Below are 19,987 nucleotides of genomic sequence, written 5' to 3'. Positions count from 1 at the left end.
CTACCCATGTCCGGTTTTGCTGGTACTTGACATGGCCTTTTATCATTGAAATTCTTGACATTTACACAATAATGAGTTTTGGTACAGCCATCTTATAAGATGAAGTGTATGCCTCAGCTGCAACGTGTACATCTTCAGGAGGACGCTGCTCCCCGTTGGCCGGTCACAAGCAGGCAGGCTTCCCTGTGCCTAAAGGGATGGATGACAGCAGACCACAATCTAATGGTGAAGCCTGGATGATGCGCTTCATATATGGGGATCAAATTGTTGTAGTGCCATACGAGAAGTGCTCATGAGTGTTGGACTGACTAGTTCGGCCAAGTGATTGCTTGATTTAAGGCACCGATAATCTGCCTGCATGTTCTGTTTTGACAGCAAAACAAGCTCTTAAGATTAACTGAGATTACATTTATGGTCATTTGTGGCCTTATGAATAAGGGAAATAACCGAGGGAAACGTTGGAGGACCTTTCTCTACATTTGCCCAGAATGAGATAGCAATGTGCGTGGGAGCGGTCAATCATCACTATGGGCTCCTCCCTATGTTAAACTTATTATTATTATTTTTTATTTAAACCGGGCCCATGGTCTGAAGCAGGCCAGAGAAAATGATACAACTGGTCAGACACAAAACATTTAAGCGTCAAACCACTCAAACTGGTCAAGTTGAATGATTTATTAAAAAAACATGTTCACAAAAAAGAAAAATGGTGCTGAAAGTACATCCCCCAATGGCATCTGCGCATTATGCACAGTAAGCTATTATTTATTTTGTCTTAACTTTCAATGTATTACTACTGTGTGTAATAATAATAATAAAAAAAAAAAGATTGTTATTAAAATGTATCAGTCTTCCAGGCTTATATATTAAGACTGCATGTGTGAAGGACACATTCTGCAGGATTTCAGTCTGTGCAATGGAGGCACGTTGGGCAAAAAAATGTCCATTCATATACTGGCACAGTTTTCTGGGGATGTGAATACAGACAACATGGTCTGCCTTTATATTAAAAAAAAAGGGGTAAGCAAGCAATAAAAAAAATGCACATAGGCAAAAACTGGAATGGGCTTTAACGAAGCCTCCTCTGAAAAGGCAGTTTTGTACGAGTCTGGGGTGCTGGTGATTGTATCGGTCTTCAGATGTGGTCCACTTCATGTGGGATCTTTCTCTTGCCAGTCCTTTGTTGCAGACAGAGCTACTTGGCCCCGATCTGCTGTAGTTTGTTCCTCAGCGCTTTGAAGCTGGGTCGCTGCTCAGGGTCCAAGGTCCAGCAGAGCTTCATGACTTCGTACACTGCATCCGGGCAGCCGTCTGGGGCTTCCATCTTGTACCCTTTTTCCACACGTGGCACCACATCCTTAAGAGGCTTATGTGGGGGAGAAAAAACAAAAGATGGGTCAGATTAAATCACAAATCTTTTAACTATTACAAATATTACGTGTAAATGTCCAGTTCAGTTTGACTTAATGTCATAAATTAGCATGAAGATCCAGTTTTAAAGCCTCTGTTCATATCATTGAATCCTTGAGGTCTATTGCCACTTTTTTTCACACATTTGCAGATATTATAATGACCGTACCTTAACTTATCTTGCTATGGTGAACAAAACCAATTTATTTTCATAACTATCCTAAATGGGGAAAAAAAAAAGACTCACAATTTTGGGGTATGGCACTCTCCCAAATGAGTAGATCTCCCACAGCAAGATGCCGTAGCTCCACACATCGGATTTAGTGGAGAATTTCTGCACAGAGAACACAAGACAGACTAAACACCAAGGCATTGTTAGATCCTGATGCTTTGTAGCTGGTAAAACACTTTTACAGAATCTCCATGATGTTGCTCCAAAGACCTTTTCTCTCAAGGCCTCTGGTGAAGTCCACTTGACAGGGAGCTTGGCTGTGTCCTGAGTAGACGAGGCCTCCTTGGTCAGACCGAAGTCGCTGACTTTTGCAATACTGTCCTCAGACACCAGAACATTTCGGGCTGCCAGGTCTCGGTGGACAAAGTTGTTAGCTTCTAGATACTCCATGGCTTCGCAGACATCCCTGAGGAAACAGAGGAATTGGGGGGAAAAAAAAAAGAAAAGAAAGATAACCCAATGTGAAAAATTGTCAATATGTCTCCAGTGTCATGTGTACACACGGGCATCCAGTGGTACTCACAGAGAAAACTTTAGTAAGCAGTCCACACCAATAACCGTTCGACCTCTGGAGCGCAGATAGTCTACTAGACAGCCCTGATGAAGGGGGAGGAAGGCTCATTTATACCTCATTGACACAAGCACATATGGCCATCAAACCTCGACCTCAAAGTGACCTCAAAGGACAAATGCACAGAAAATGCATGCCTAGCTTATCAGAGACCTTTATGATTTTGGTAGCTTAAAAAAAAAAATGTACCGTTGCTGGGTTAAAAAAAAAAAAACGCAGCAAGGTTCACTCACCTTGGCCATGTACTCTGTAACAATGAACAGGCTGCCTTTCTCCTCCACTATCACTCCCAGTAGCTGCACCAAATTATTGTGCCTGAGCTGCCTGGAGATTAGCGGGACAGAAGTCATTTCTGAATCATACATTGCATCAGGCTTTAAAACAAATGCCTAAATGCATTAAAAAGTCCTTATACACAAGTCAGCAGCCCTCTTGGCCCAAGTAAGTAATTGCAAGCATGAAAAGTGAACAGTTACTGGGACACGTCACATATCCAATCACCAAATCACCATGATTCAAACAATCACGTTCAATTGTAATGTCTGATTACACAACCACATTTGCAAAAAGTAAAAATGGATTATTCACATATACCAAACTGGAATGGTTCGTTTATATTATTATTGCTATTATGTGACTGGTTCGTTGTTCTTTAGGCCTTTAGGTTCTTTAGGCCTTTAATACAGATTCAATTTTAAAGATCTATTGAAAGTGAGTGAAAATGAGTTTATCTAGCTTGTCCCATGCATTAATGAACTGGCCAGGCACAGTGGATGTAAAAAGTGTGCACACCCCTGTTAAAATACCAGGTGAAAAAATGCTTTAGCAGGGAAGACTGGCCAAGTCAAACTGTGCCGTGCTGACAGATTTCTAGCCAAAGTGACTGAATGTTGTAATTAAATTAAAAGGTATTTAAAATGTTTTAATTTAAGAGTGTGCACAGTTATGCAAGCAGCTTTTTCTGTTTTTAATTCAATTCAAAGGTCATATTAAATATGAGAGATGTTTTGATATGAATTATTATTATGAAATCACAAAAACTTTTTAATTGAGGTGTGCACACTTTTTATATTCACTGTATGTATACAGATACATATATTACATATATATCTGTATACAGTATGTATATCAGACTTGTCCCACAGTGAGAAGCTGATTAGAGTAAATAATTCACTTCATTCCTGTGTAAATGTTAAAAGTTATCTATGGAGAAAGGCAGAGGCAGCTTACGTCATGACCGAGGCTTCAGCCACAAAAGCCTGTGCAGTGGCATCATGTTTAATGCACTTCACCGCAACCTTCGTTCCTCTGTATTCCCCCACATTCACATCTGAGAGCAAAAGCAGATATTTTATAGCATTCACTCCTTCATACTGACTGCAGAAAAAAACATCACCACATACCTCCAAACTCTCCTTTCCCAATGGTCTGAAGAAGCTTTAATTCTTTTCTGTCCAGAGCCCAGCCACCTGTAGAAGAACACAAAAAAAAAAATCTAATCGTGACATGAGAGAACGGACAAAATGCTCCCTGCTGAACCCAAGGCTCTTCATTGGATGACAGGAAGGATAAACCCCTCTACTACTTTGCCATTCACCTACAAACGTTATCATTTAAAAATGATGCTTACTGCGTGAGAACTCATCCTTGGCTGCAACCGTCCCCTCCATCAACTTGGGATTCATGAGTTTTGTGCACAGACCGTCCGCATCTTTGGTGTAGTGCTGGTGAGGCATGGCAAGACACACATCAGAATATAATCTGCTTGGTTTACCACAGTACAACAGACCAGAAAACCTGAAACTAAATTTAGACTTGGCTTTTGTTGGTTCATTTCATCTCAGCGGTGAGTTTTATGTACGATTGTGAAGACTGAGGACGCCCTGCCGAAGCCCCCTTTCACGGCACGTGTCACTCTGGGCCTGCTTAACAACACAAAATCCAGCAGGCTGCAGTCGTTTGCCCGCTCAGGGCGGAAGGGACGCCCAGTGTCACACACCAGCATATCAGCAGGGGGCAGCTCACCACGCTGAAGCAGGACCAGGATATGATGTCGGAGAAACGCCAACGAGCGCAGCAGTCAGAGCGTGACGCGAACATGAAAAGGCCCGTCCGGGGCTCGAGGAGACACAGGAAGGAGAGAGCACAGGCTGTGGCGCAACACCGTTCCGTCATATTTCAAATTTGGAACTCCAGGAACCGCCTACACTTGTTCACGGTGCATTTCATCTCAGCAGGTGATGCTGGTTAGAAGAGAGATTGTTCACACTGCACAATGACCAAATAAAACCACTGTTCCCAAACACAGTCAACTCAGGCCTTCTACAAAGAACTTCGTTTCAACAGCTACTATATACTCTACAACCATCCAGCAAAAGACTGGATGCTCGGCCACCAATACACTTTTGCATTTTGTGAAAAACCTTGCAAAATGCAAAGCAAAGAGGTTTCCTGTTTAAAATCGCAAAAGTACCTGCCGTTTCTGATCTTTAGGCAACATCCAGACAGCCAATTGCAGTCAGAATGATACCAGCCATGAGTGTTGGGTGTGTATGTGCAGAGCTGAGCAAAGTTAATGGAGTAATAATATTAACCACTAGTGGTTACATTACTTTCAAAAGCTTAGCTCCCATAACAGGGTCGTACAACCAGCTTCTGTTAATCAGTCCATATGCAGAGAAGGAGCAACGAAAATCTAACTGCATAACCAGAAACAATAACTCAGTAAGTTAAGCAAGGATCAGTGGCAGCACATGTCTTCCTACAAGGTTTGCATCACTGCTGTGACAGACATTTTAAATTAATTTAACACTAGGCAGTACTTGCCCTGATCTGTTGCCAGTCCACCTTATAATAAAATAAACACACAAATACGAGTTTTGGGAAAGTCAGTATAAATTATTGTAACATTAATAATTTGGGCCTGTCAGCATGACAGACCACTTACTATTGTGCTGGGACCAGCAAAAAAGGACACGCCTTACGTTCAAGGCTGCCACGCAAAAACCGTGAAACGTACAGAAACAACGGAGTGGTCAGGCCGAAGGCCTGACCACTCCGCACAATATGACGTATTGTTTATTTTGGTAGGTCGTACGGCCCGCCCACAAATCGGGTTCAAAGTGTAAAAAGTACCGTTTACTATCGTGCTATGAACACGTTTTTGGCTCCCTGTGACCAGCCGTAAAAGCTAGAGACACGGGAGTCGAGGCGAGGCCGAAGGCCTCGCCGAGACACACAATCTGACATATTGGATGTGTTGCTACCACCAACAGTGGTCAGGAAAACATGGGAAATAGGGAAGAAGGCCAAAAATGCCATGTTTCGCATTTGTGGCTGCCACGCTAAGGCCGTGAGACGCACAAAAAAAACGCACAAAATGACATATTGATTGCTTGTTTGGGGACTACAGGAGGGCCACAAATTGTGATCAAAACATTAAAAGTGTGAAAAAATTTGGTTTCTTAAGATTTGCGATCAAACGCTTCACAGCACACACACGACTCTCATGTCACATCGTGCGGCTTTTCGTTCCGCACGGTTTGACGTATGGCTCGGCTCGGCCGGATTTACGGTCCGCGCGCAATTCGCCAAAAAGCCTTTTTCGGAACGCGTTTATTATCCTAGTCCAAAATTGGACTTTTTTGGACTTTGTGTCCAGATGGTTTGACATAGAAAAAAGATTTTGATGTTGTGTCGTAGATCTCTCCAAAACCGACGCTTTGACGTATGGTTTCTCTCTGTCTGATTTACGGATCATTGACAAATTTGAAAAAACAAAAAAGTGTCAATGGGCGAAAAAAAGTTTATTTATTATTATTTCAGCCTCACTCTTCGGCAATTAATGCGGGTCGTACCGAAGCACGCACAGCGGCGTGCTATATATCAAAAATTAGTATTATATTGTGTGAGGTGTGCTATTACTTTTATAAGCGATCGGACTGGGCGTGGCCGAGCTATTAACGCTCAAACAGGGTCATTTTCCCATTAGAATGCATTGAATGCTAATTTTAGCATTGGTAGCATTGGTAAAATGGGGCCCCTTATAAGTGGTACTGCTACTGTGTCATTGCCAGCAAAGGGGGTCCTACAAGGGGTACTGATACAGCAGCAGCGCCAGCACTGTGATTCAATGGAATCTCAAACCAGCAGCTTCATTAGGATGACAATCATCCACATTATTAAGACCACCTGGTCCTTTGGCTGCTTTATTAGGGACATTGTCCAAACATCACCAAATCTAACATGACGCATCTCGGCCACACCCTGTTAGCGGTTTTGATGTTAGCATTAGCATGCTAACATGCTAATTTCTAAACATGCTTCAAACGTCACCAAATTTACAGTGACGCATCTTGGCCACGCCCTGTTACCATTTTTGATGTTAGCATTAGCATGCTAACATGCTAATTGTTAAACATGCTCCAAACATCACCAAATTTAACGTCACGCATCTTGGACACGCCCTGTTAGCGTTTCTGATGTTAGCATGCTAGCATTAGCATGCTAACATGCTAATTTTTTAAACATGCTCCAAACGTGACCAAATTTCATGTCAAGCACTTTGGCCAAGCCCTGTTAGCATTTTTGATGTTAGCATGCCCGCGCTCCTACGAAAAACGCCCGGACAGGCCCATCAAAATTTCCCCTGGAATTTAGTTATTATTATTATTAATATTATTAATCTAGACCCACCCAACACTGAGCATGTGTATCATCTATATATCCCAGTACAAATGATCATGTTCGTAAACACATGCATATCATTTCCTCTTCATTAAATAAGGAAAGAGAGATAATGGATTTGTTTGTCATTTCCTCAAATCTAATACAAAAAAAACACCATATGCTGCCTATTAGATGTGAGTTCACTTCCTGTTGTGTCTATTCCTGTTCCGAAGTGTGTATATATTTTATCATAAGAAACTTATTATGGTGCACTATGTGTGTGGTACAGGTCATCAGAAAACCTCACCTCTACAAGCTGCATCAGGTTCTCGAAGAACTCCTCCTCATCTATGGAGAGCTTGCCATCTTTGTATATGATGCGATAGTGCTCTACTTTGCCATCGCAGCTCACACACAGGGTGTAGTCGCCGGGATAGTTGGTGCTCTCCCTGACCAGGTAGAGGCCCGTCTCAGGGGGGTAGAGCAGCCGCTCAGCCTGGTCGCGAGTGATCTTCCCATGAAACCATCTGAGACACATGAGACTGAAGTTAAAATACAAGTACACTGAAAAGGTTTTCTATGGCTAAGAGTAGTTTCCCCCCAAAATATAACTATATATTAATAACTATAATAAAACTGATGACTGCTCTGGACATTTCCACTGTGCTACATCCTGACGTGCTATATTCAAATCCAAAAATATAGATCACGTTACTTAATAAACAGCAGCCTATGTGTGCAAGTTCAAAGAACAAAGCCTCCTGCAAAATCTTGAATTTTGAGCAACAGGAAACACAACAACGCACTAACAAAACTGCGTTCTGTCTTTCACGTACACACCTAAAAAACCTAAATTTACAGGGTTCCAGTACTTTTCAATCACATAGTTAACATTTCACCATTACATAAAATTTCTCACAAAATAAGCACCTTAAAGCAAGAACAATGACGTTTTAACTAAGTGTTATATCATGAATATACAATATAAATACACATTCTTGGAAATTTTAATCTCATTATATCTCTAATCATTACATTGCATTAGACCTAAATGAATCCATGGGTGCAGATGTCACATGAATGGTATTTATGCCGCATTAGAGGTAGAATATACCGAATGCAATCAGATACATACAGTCTAAATCTGCATGGGCACAGCATGATACCGCTTGGCAGAAAGAATAGGACATGAAAACCGATACGGTCTTTACTTCTCAGGGAGACAAACAAAACTATTTTCAGTGTGGAGCTGAAATTTGATATGATAAACTATGGACATACATATACTTACAAGATGTAAAAATAAATAAATAAGATGTAAAAATAAATACATAAATAAATTGCCATTTGGGCAATTCTAAGATAAACATAAAAACAGACAATTCTGGTGGTAAGATTAGAACATGCTGAATTAAGTGAACAAAGCCACAGCCTAATTATATATTGACGACCACCTAGAAATTATATGTGGTAAACACTGATAAAATCTCTCATTAAGCCCACACGTAACACTTACGGCATCAGACTCAGTTTTCCTCCTGACTTCACACCTTCCCTTTTTTGGACATAGTTGGCAGGGATGGTCCCTTCTTGTCCGCCAGAATTTTTGGCTTTATACCAGTTTGGGTCCTAGATGAAAAATTGAGAAATTGAATAAATAACGATTAAATTCAAAATTCCTATATAAAATACTAGTTAATCAATGTCCATCTGATAGATTTTGATTATCTCACCAAAAATAGGCATTTGGTTTTAGGAAGAGAATTACCTTGGTGGCACTAAGGATTGTTAAGACGTCTCCTTTACAGAAAGGCAGGTCTTGAGCGGTCGAGCCCTTAAAATTGTATTTGGCCAGACATTCTGTGCCTGAAGGCCATATTGTCTGCAGAGGGGGGGGCAAGGCAGCGTTATAATCCGCATCGGGGGGGACAGGCAGAGAAGAGGTGCTTCATGTGATTATTACCTGGGCATCAGACATCCTGAAGTGGCTGGAGGGGGCGTCCTCTCACTGATGTTCTGATCCAGCCGGTAGCATGAGAATCAGAGCTGAAAATCAGTCAGGGACCTAGGGGACAAAAATAAATCAATAATAATAATATAAAAATTAGAACTGAACCAATCAGGAAGCAACTTTCTCTTTTCCTATCAATGATTAAATTATACAAATGTAAAGAGACCTCTTTTTTTAATCATATATTAATGATTATTGTGGGTTTGAAAGAGCAGCAAATAATTGCACTTTTTTCAGCAGTTTGTTATTAACAGGAAGTACTTTGCACTGCATGAAAAGACGCTGATGCCAATTTTCCGATGTCGGAGACAGGAAGTGGGCGGCAACCCGGGGTGGGTGAGATTGCTGATAAATATTCAAAAGGAACTGAGGGTAGACACACACTTTAAAACTCTAGTCTAGTGGGCGGGAGACTAACTGAAATAACCAGGCTCTAAAATAAACTGGAGACACTGGTGGGCGTGCCGCACTATGACCACAGCATCATGCGTAACCTGGAAGTTCGCTTAATACTGTTGATCCAATAATGCACGTCATTAGAGGACCACAACTTACACTGTTGTCCAGAAAAAGAGAAGTGAGATACTATTTTTATCCCTTTCGCTTTCGTGATTAAAACCATTTCCGTGCACCACCTGGTAAATGTGGCGCTATTACGCTTTTTTTTTTTTCCTGTTTGTGGCCAAAGAAATGTTTGCAGACTGCAGTGCCAGAAACATACTGTAACTCATTCATTCATTAATTCATTCCCATTTCCTCCACCAGCTGGGATGCGGCATGACTCCACGGCCAACTACTTCCTCTGCATCATCACAACAACTTCCACTTCCAGTCATGGTTTCTCCTCATGGGTCTTGGAACCTTGAACTCTGGCGTGTGTCAACTGAACTTTATACAAGAGAAAAAACTCCTCTACCTCTTCCTAACAGCGGTGCTACATACATTGAGCCTTGGCAAGGCCTAGTTAGTTCTACTTTCTTTATCACCAACACTATGAACAATATGCTGTTATACCACTACATTGAATAGTTGGTATGAAGTTAAAGTGAAGTGATTGTCATTGTGATACACTGCAGAACAGCACACGGCGACAACAAAACGAGTCCTCTGCTTTTAACCATCAACCTTGGTGAGCAGTGTGTGGGATTCAAATTTTTTATTACCCTTAACATATCTAATGAGAGCACTACATAAATTCTGTTTATTTTCAGGATTACAGTGAAAGCATCAGACGCTTCTTTGCCCATTTGTTCTCATATTCCTTTAATGAACACCTACTTGAATTGCAACCTTTCATTTTATTACACAGTTACAATGGAGGTTTGGCAGCCACCGATTGAGTAAGTTGTTTGGCTTGCAAAAATGAGAGGTCTGTAATTTATCATAGGTACATTTCAACCGTGAGAGACATGTATGTGTATGTTGCAGAAAATTTGTATTTAGCAAGCATGTGAAGCAAGTAAGACTTCTGGCCTCACAGACCTGTTGCTTCTTTCATCATTCATGTTACCTGTATTAATGGTGCCCGTCCACATTTTCAAATAGTCTGACTCGAGCCTCCACCATGGCTAAGACCAGAGAAAATGGAACCACTGACAATCTAACTCAACCTGGGGCTCTATGCAAGATCGCACCTTGTGGGGAAACATGTTAGGAAACAGCCCAGAACTACATGGGGGGGGGGGGGGGGGGGGGGGGGGGGGGGAGACTACAAAGGTTACTATTAGTAACAAAATTAAAATCCTGCAATGCTCGAAAGGTCCCCCTGCTTAAGCAAACGCAGTTGCATTCAGAGACGACTGATCCGTAATAAGGAAAGGATGAATGGGGCTGTGTATTGTGAGATTTTGGCCATGTATTGTGGAGTGGCCTAGCCACATTATACAAATAAATTCTTTAAGAATCATACAACGTGATTTCCTGGATTATATTTATTTATTTATTTATATTTTACATAGGTCATCACTTAAACAGAGAAACAGTTTGTAATTAAGTGGGACAACTCGCATTATCGTTGCCTGCCAAATACTTTTTTAGCCCCACTGTATGTAGTAACTGACATGCATATTGACTAATTATGGGGGGAAAAAAAAAAAGTGTTTAGGCCATATCATGATAGTCATTTAATTCAATTACGATATACAAAAGTCCGTACCGCAGTACAATATTTGTTGGCCATGTTATTCTGCATTAAATTGACGTGGTAGGTCCAGGTTGCACAAATTCCTCATGAGACATTCAGGGGCTCAATGGTGTTTATCATGGACCGCTTCCAGAAAATAATCTTAGTCATGGCAGCAGTGCTTTTTAAGGCCAACAAAACCTTTGTAACTGATACAGAGATTCACAAATATAAAAATTCATTGGAAGTTGTCAAGCAGCTTTTGTTTTTAAATAAGTATCTCATTTGCAGTCATGGGAAGTTGTAAATGTAAAATATTTCAGCCTTTTCTGTGCTGTGTGACAAATGTGAGACTGATTATGCCCAGATTATCAAACAAGAAACCACAGTAGGTGATCTGAATCTGAGAAGAACACCTGCAAACCTGCACAAATATCCTCATGCAAGTAGAACCACTTCCTTCATTATCACTCCTGCCCATTTCTGTGTGACTGTACTGGAGTGCTTTGTGCCAGTGAACATTTGTGTAAATGTGCTTGCGTTATGCATATTTATGCATGTGCAAATACTTAAAAGATATACTCAAATATGACTGCCAACATTAGTCTTGAGCGGTGTTGCATTTGAAGATATCACTGAAGGTACATTCCACAATTCCAGCAGACATAATTCCCACATTCCTTACAACAGTAATTCCTGATATTTTCAAGGCTTCTTTATTGGATCTAATATTCGATACCTGCTGTCATTACATGTAGACAATGTCATTTCTCAATTAACAATTTACATAAAAACATGAAATCAAGATCATGCAAATGACGTCTACTTTATTATATTGTGCTCAACATAGAGCATGAAGAGAGGTTGCATCTGAATTTACAACTCAAGACCACATCTTGGCTTTGTGGGATTTGGCATTTCACTCCATAGAACAGAACAGAAGAAAAAGAGGGTTTAAAAAAAAAAAAAAAAAAAACCCACACACACACACACACACACGGCCACCATACTCGAATCACTGCACAAAAGAAAAATAGGATGGAACAGAGACACTGACCAAATGCACTCCCTTCCACACACAAAAGCAGCAAAAACAGAACGAAAAATGACAGAAAAACGTACGTGTTTGTTTTACGAGACATGAAATACATACGTACACACAGCAGAATTAACTGAGGAAGCACTTCGATGGTAGTCGGGGCCGTGTCTGGGCAAATTCCCCAAAAGGGATGAAATCATCAGCCCGGGAATCTTCATGGCTACGCCTCGCACAACAGAACTTTTCATTACTCAGGTCCTAACTCCGGTTCTCTGTGTACGGAGCACATCAAGGATAACAGCGACAGCTATGAATAGATGTGAACTTTGCGTGTTCCTCGCTGGTACAGGACTGTGGAGGAAATCCAGAAGGCTCTTCATGGAACCAGTGATTTCCTCTCGCCTTGGGACTAAACAAAAGATTCTTTATGCCCCCAACACAATTGCATGGCCTCACTGCCGGCGAGTCCATCCACCCAAACGCATGTGTGTAAATGGTCCAGACGCGCTTCATACCAATGAATCATTTACAGATTTTCCTTATGAGTAAATAAAAAAAAAAAAAAAGGTGTGTGGTGCAAGACTTACAAGGAGGAAGACGCTAGAGATATATATATATATATATATATATATATATATATATATATATATATATATATATATATATATATATATATATATATATATATATATAAATAAATAAAATGTACACACATACATACATTCACCCACATTCGAATTTTCTAAAAGTTAACACCAATTCCAAATATGAGTTCAGAAGCATTGATTGTACATTTTGTTCCAAAGTTAAATAGACCAGAGTGAGCAAAAGAAAGCAAGAGATAGGGAAGGGAAAGGAGGGTGCCAAGTCAGTGTGATGTGCGCCTCTGGCAAAAGTAGGAACCAGGAAATGAACTTCAGTGAGTGTCGGCGTGGAGACACGATGTGCCCTGAGATAGAGGAGTGGGGAAGGACAGAAGGGCCGCCTTTCATCATGAAAAGCTCACCACTAGAAATGCATGGCACTGCACAATTCATTGTATTTTGAAAATTAACCAAAATAGATTATAGTAATGAGATAATCATTGCAGGATAGACACTGCAGTCTCAGTGGTGCACTGGTTTAACAGAGAATGCCAACATTTGTAAAATCTAATTAAATGCACTGCATCATTATGGGGAATTAGAATGACTTTCTTGAAAGTTGTTTCAAGAAACATAACAAAACTCAGAATTCACTTGAGCCATAATCCTGCATAAAGTTGGCCCGGCCGGTTGTACCATAAATACAAATTAATATGCTAGAATAAAAACATATAAAAACAACGTTCAATCCTCAAAATGGGAAAGTTTGATATTAATCAAAATACACTTTAAATAATATCAGAACTGCAACAGTTAACCAGCAAAAGTATGATTGCTTTACAATTGTCAATTAATCTGGGCAGGACGAGACAGGCTCGCCAGTATTTCAACCTGCAACTCCTTCCAAGCTTCATCATATGCTTCTGAAGAAAATGTTTATCTGAAAAGCAAAGGCCACGTCTACAACCACTCCCCACCCACTGAGAACAGATGCCTCAAAGACAACCGGTTGCATAACGTACAACGTGCGTGTAACACAAGCAATAAGAATATTGTACACATGTAATGCTGAACAATAGGAATTCCAGCTGAGATTCCAGGCTTATGTGAGCTTCTAAAAATGTTCCCTGACACCACGAACTTCTACAGGATCATATGTTGGTCTGGTTAATAAACCTGCAATGTTGATGTTCACTGCACAGGCCTAAAGCAGCTTATGAGTTTAATAACATGTCATATATTTAAAAAAAGGCATGACTACAAAACAGAATTGAGAAAAATCAATCGATTTTCTCAGGAAGCTTTCAAATGAAGTGTAAAGGGATGAAAATCTCTGTCAGTTGGAGCAGCAGGTGTACAGGAAGCACAGAAGACACTTCAGAGAAAACAGATTCAAGGACATTACATAACCACAAACCTGCAAAAAGGAATGATTTCCCTGCAGGCCACGGTGCACAGAGGCAAATAATGGCAGAGACAGCGCGATTCGAAAAACAACACGCACGCTTCTTCCATTTACTTATTCTCATTCCACACTTTCATGTCTCATCTGCACTTCCCTGGCAGGGGGCTTCTCTGGCCCGGCTGCCGCTTCCTGTCCTCCTCCCTGCGGGCACCAGATTCACCAGCGGCCTTTGATGCTCGCTGGGCAGCGGAGGCCAGTCGTCGTCCGAGCGGTTACTGCAGCAGCGGGTGACCGACAGTCCTGTTAACGGGGCGCCATTGCGACCTGAACATCTTGTTCGTTAGCAGTCATCTGACCCATTTCCACTGAAAACCAAACCCGGTGCTGAGACCAGGCCCTAATGAGGCCTATCCCCATAACGGCAGCTTTTCAGTTTTGACAGGTTTTTTTTTTTTTTTTTAACACTGAAATAGAGAAAAGGCAACAGTCACCACCCTGCTACTTTCTAAACTGCTCTCGCAGCAACAGTACAGCTGTTCATGGTTGTGTGCAGAATTTGCATTGCAGTATTAATGAAGTGCACGATGAAGGGTGAAGAGGTGAAGCAAACATGCATCATTACTCATCATTTACAGGAGATAAATCTGTACTTTGCAAAGGGACGAGAATGCATATAAACTGGGAATTAAGCGATCCCAAAACGCATCACATATCTAAATTCTGCACTATGTGATATTTAAAATTAAACACGGCCGTCACACAGCTACCCGTGTGTCAACAGCGTTATATTTTTAAAGTGTTAGGACACTGACTATTGTGGTTAGTGTATAAATAGGGAATCAGATTTGTGGCAATTTTGAAACAAAACTTTCCTAATATCCAACAAATACAACGATGAAGTGTAAATTAAGAGGTGGGAATTTTGACAACATACATCTCGCTCTTTTTCATTTTGGCTTGTGAGGCTTTCAGGTCACACTGCTTGTTTTTACAGTTTCACTGCTGGCTTTTCAGTCACTCCGCCCTGTTTTACGTACACGTTGCCTGAGAATTGGTTGGACTTCTGGCACAATGTTCTCGTGTGGGCGGGGCTTTGCCTCATTGGCCAGCATGTATTTGAGTGACAGCTCCATTCCCCAGAACTAGTGACGGGAAGATCGGCTCTTTTCAGAGAGCTGACTCGTGACATGCGTAGCTTCATCTTTTAGCCTTACTTGTCAAACATGAATGTTTTGTGTTTTGATAAATCATACTTGCCAAGTAAGGCTAAATTACCAGGCACTCTGAAAAAGAGCCGAACTGTCGCTCAAATACCTGCTGGGCAATGAGGCGAAGCCCCGCCCACACGAGAGAAATGTGCCAACCAAGCAGCGTAAACGCAAAACCGGGCGGAGCGACTGAAAAGCCAGCCAACTGTAAAAATGAGCAGCGTAACTGAAAATGAAAAAGAGCGAGATGTAAGCAAAAACGCACGGTCAAAATGATTTTACATTTCAATGTCGTATTTTCGTTTGATATTAGGAAAGTTTTTTCAATTTTGCCACAAATCTGATTGCATATATAAGGAGATCATGAACAGAAGCTAATTACGGGAGTTAATTAATGAGTCTTAATGGTTCCAATGTGGATGAATGTCTCGGAATATTTATTCAATGAATCCAGTGTAGAGACATCTGGTTTTCACTCCAAATACACAACAGAAAGGAGAAACCAAACCAAATTCAGAGACCTGAAATAACAGTTCCTACGTTCAGCCCTGAGCGTGTAAAAGTACCACACATCCTGAGCGCTACACAGGAACATTCTCCTGCATCAGTTCCTTGTAGGAGATGAGCCATGTTTAAACCCAGCCCTGTATGCAAAACAAGTAAAAGCATCAACCGCATTGCCTTCTGGCAGAAAAGTTCTGGTTTGGGCCTATAAATGTTAACACACACACACACACACACAAAAAAAACACAAGTCCCTTTGAGTTCAACAGGAAAGGGCACAAGCAAAAATAAATGGTTAATTCAGAGCAGGAAATGACAGAAGGTGAACCTGGACCCTGTCGGCAGTGTACAGTTCAACTCTCACAAGGCTTTTGGTGTAAACAGTGTGGCCACCGAGCGCCAAGCGGTCTCCATACCACCACACAAAGACATAATTACATGGTGGCCAAAACTCGGTGACCATGGAGCTAGAAAACTCTTCCCGTAGTCTGAATTTTTCCTCTTTTTTTGAGGGGAGGGGGAGATGTTTGTTTCTAGGCTCATCACAGTAAAAGGAAGTGACCTTTTGATGTCACTGCACATGTTAGACTATTAACATAAATTCAAATCAGCTTGAAAATTCACTATGGGCTATTTGTGGTGCACACAGAGCAAGCTTTTCCATCTTTTGATTTTTTTTTTGTCCTTATTGTGCTAAATGAAATGAAAATTGTTTTTACAAACTCAAATAAAGGGTCTGCATATAAAAATCAGCAGAAATCACAGCTCCACATATGCTATGCTAACACCCATAATATTAAGATTATTGATTATTTAAATTGGTAGGAGCCTATTTGACTGACAGCTCTCCAGTTGCCTACTTTCTAATTCAGGACTATTTAAATCAGTAAGTCACACAATCAAGAGCAGCAGAAGCAGTATTGCCGGATCAGTGATACAAGCTACTGAAAGAAATGCAATTAACTTGATTAATTAAGGGACTTGCAGTATATACACTACAGGCCAAAAGTTTGGACACACCTTCTCATTCAATGTGTTTTCTTTATTTTCATGACCATTTACATTGGTATATTCTCACTGAAGGCACCAGAACTATGAATGAACAAAGTAGTTGAAAACATGGAAAAACTGTTTCTCTCGCAGTCTTACGGAATTCTATGTATTTCATGTTATACATTTTTATGACTGTAGGAACCCTGTAACAAACTGGAGGTTGTCTTTTTAATGGTTACACCGATTACCGTGGAGATTTATTTTATGGTTTTAATGCACACCTACAAATCATATTTGAACTGACAACTGAGAACTACGACTTGAGGATTCACCATAAAACCAGACGTGTCCTTAGTTACAGCAGTGAACTGTAATTCTCCGTTCTCCCAAATATCAGAACTGATATGTATGGATCGGGCAAACATAAGTACTTAGAAAATACCTGTCTAGACCTGATGCACACATTTCAAATCTAGATCTAACATTTAAATCTGTAGTTATGGCTGCAATGTTATATGTGAGCATCATTCCTAAGGAGTAAAGTAAAAGATGGGAGTTCAAGGCCACTTGATGATGACGACATGCTGAGCATAAAGAATACTTGGAGAGAAACGGTCCTCTGCCCAAGGTAACATTGCGCTTAATTCACCGTCCACCCAGGATGTCTGGTGAAGACTGACTCTCGTTTCCTGCTTTCTGTAAAGCACGATACCCAAACGGCACAAAGCATGAGCAAGAACTGCCATCCAGCAGAGTGAGAATGTGTGAAGCATGCAAATTGGAAACGTGTCTGTATTATATGTATTAAAAACGTTGATTCCATGGAATGAATTCTTTAGAAGATTGACTTATTTTTAATGATTTAAGTCAAGTCATTTCCTGAGCAGAGTCTACAAACTGGGACAGGGCTGAGAGTCCAGTACACCAGGGAACCAGAGAAAGTCGGCAAAGTTCCCTCCCAAAGAGGGTCCTTCTGGGGCCGCCGTCCCACGGCTCGCTTGCTTTGTTTTGGTGATTCAGCATCAAGCCCTTGCGGGGCAGCTATGAAGCGGACAGACCCCTGCCACTTCATTTAGGCTCCAGATTCCCCTGCACAATGCGGCCATTCGGCAGCCAAGGCGCGAAAGGGAGAGGAGAACCTAAAAGGCACAAACACACACACACACACACACACACACACACACTACACCCAGAGGGACACAACAGGAAGTGAAAAAGAGGAGCAGAAGTGCCGAGCGCATGAGGACACGGCCAGATGGTGAACTGGTGACCTGAGGCCGAGCAGGTGAAACTATTTCTAAAGACAAAGCCACTCGGGTCCAGATTCATCCGACTCACACTGTTCCTCCGGCCCGACAAGTGCGGAACTTCTACAAACCGTCCAAACGTAAAGCGGAGCCGATGCTCTCAGGTGCAGGGCCTACGCGCCACCCTCACAGCCACAGAATCATAGTTTTATTTTAAAAAAATAATAAAATAAAACAGCAGTCCTCAACTGGGCTTCCTGGAGAATTAAAGTGCTGCATTGCAGTTTATTTCTGCATTTTACTGCTAGGCAGGAATAATTTGACATGTCATTGGCAACTACGAATGCTTTTTTTTTTTTTTTTAAATACATAAACGTCAGAAAAATGATGAAAAAAAAAGGACAAATTTCAGGATTAATAACTAAATGTCAACTAACGCATCTTAAACCGCCACCGAGCGACTTCGCGTAAAGCAGGAGCCCGTAACCCACGAGTAGCTGCTGCTGTCAGGGCGTTGCACGCAGGAGGCGGCTTCCCAGCCCTCGCACCCCGGCTGCGGTGGACTTCGCTTCACGCCGCGTGTCGTAAAGTTGCAACTCGAACGAAGAGTTCGGGGAGCAGCTCGGAGGTCGAGCGACGCGAGTGAAGCGTGTGTGTGTGTGTGTGTGTGTGTGTGCGGGGTAAATACCTGTACCCGCGGCTCTGTACGTAGGTGGGCTCGGCGACAGTCAGTCTCGGCTCCGGTCCTCTCGACTAGACTCGTCCATTCGTGGAGGAAAAGAGAGAAAAAAGAAAGAAAGAAAAACCTCTTGGCAGACGCGCGGATGTGGTCAACGACCTTCCTGCAGCACAACGCTGCAATCAGTACGCAAGCACATAAAAGTTTTTTTGTTGTTGTTGTTTAAATACTCCCTACTTGTTACATAGGTTACGATACGAAACAGATGACTACACTAAAGAGCAGTTTTTCCATTACAATTACACCAACAGAGAATGGCTTTAGTAAAAACGGGGAAATAATCTCTAAAAAAACAAGCGACACGCGTCCAAAGCGCAAAACTATATATATATATATATATATATATATATATATATATATAGTTTTTTTTTTCTTTTTTTAAATACACGAGCAACCTATGCATGAAACAATAAGCTTCCGAGATCTCGGCAACAGACCCCGTCCGGGGACACGAGTCTGCCCGCAGACGTTGTAAGACCCCTGACGCTCAGGCCTGGCATAGGAAGTGCTGCTCGCTCAGTGCGCATGCGCGGGCGGGACGGACACGCCCACGCCGCCCAACTCGCGCCACACGCACGGGACGTAAACAGAGCGCAGGAGTCGTGTGGTTTTAACGTTCCTCGGTTTATTTTCTTTCTCGTTTCAGCATTGACATTGATGAGAAGTTCATGGACAGTTTCAAATGTTATTTTGAGAACAGGTCCACAGAACAAGAGACTTTTTTTTTTTTTTTTTTGAAGTAACAAGTATCCAAATGTAGAACAAATACATTATTATTAAGTACACAAATATAACGATTGTTGGTCTTTAAAGTTAAACATTTTAAAACTTAAAAAGTCTGGCCAATTGTCGCCTCGTCCAAATAAAAAGGTGACTGACAAATGTCGCCATCTTTTGGCCACTGGAAAAAAGGACCCAAGCAAAAAAAAAAAAAAAAAAACGTTTTACAAAGACTTACAACAAAACAAGTGAATAACTCTGGACCCATTTTCATTCTCTTGTCTTATTTTGGATGTTAATGTCAATGTCATAAAATGGACAGCTTTATAAAGGGTCAATTTCCCCAATCGTTTGCCATTAGCAGGAGGGCAGATGTGTTTATCCGGCCCCGTATTCAACGCCTCAGTCAGTACTGCGTTTCAGCTCTCATTTCACATGCGAATTCACTGACAATCAAAACTGCTATTCAGCAGCCAAATCCAATCCACACGCGCACGCTGAGTCACGTGGCACCAGACATTTCATCACCCACTG

At 41.5% G+C, this 19,987-nt stretch overlaps 1 protein-coding gene across 1 annotated transcript; it reads right to left on the bottom strand.

Annotated features, from left to right (window-relative positions):
- Positions 1-660: 660 nt before the first annotated feature.
- On the bottom strand, positions 661-19,238 carry LOC114767380 (tyrosine-protein kinase CSK-like). Its single transcript, XM_028959114.1, has 13 exons — positions 18,683-19,238; positions 8,845-8,946; positions 8,650-8,763; positions 8,398-8,510; positions 7,189-7,408; positions 3,844-3,937; positions 3,617-3,682; positions 3,444-3,543; positions 2,447-2,537; positions 2,166-2,239; positions 1,853-2,048; positions 1,658-1,744; positions 661-1,366 (listed from the first exon to the last, which is right to left on the bottom strand). Exons 2-13 carry the CDS (start codon positions 8,857-8,859, stop codon positions 1,196-1,198), a joined length of 1,341 nt encoding a protein of 446 aa, XP_028814947.1. The 5' UTR covers positions 8,860-8,946; positions 18,683-19,238; the 3' UTR covers positions 661-1,195.
- Between the last annotated feature and the right edge of the window lie 749 nt (positions 19,239-19,987).

Source organism: Denticeps clupeoides, chromosome 17, assembly GCF_900700375.1.
Source record: "Denticeps clupeoides chromosome 17, fDenClu1.1, whole genome shotgun sequence".
Taxonomy (NCBI): domain Eukaryota; kingdom Metazoa; phylum Chordata; class Actinopteri; order Clupeiformes; family Denticipitidae; genus Denticeps; species Denticeps clupeoides.
Note: the sequence above shows the minus strand (reverse complement) of the source record. Positions and strands in the feature narration are given on the sequence as shown.

Bases quoted from the DNA above. Each gene is read 5' to 3' on its own strand.
- LOC114767380 (XM_028959114.1), bottom strand. The intron at 7,409-8,397 runs GTAAGTGTTACG...CATGTGTCTCAG, and splicing joins GGAAAACTGAGTCTGATGCC to ATGGTTTCATGGGAAGATCA. The intron at 1,367-1,657 runs GTGAGTCTTTTT...CCCCCACATAAG, and splicing joins GAGTGCCATACCCCAAAATT to CCTCTTAAGGATGTGGTGCC.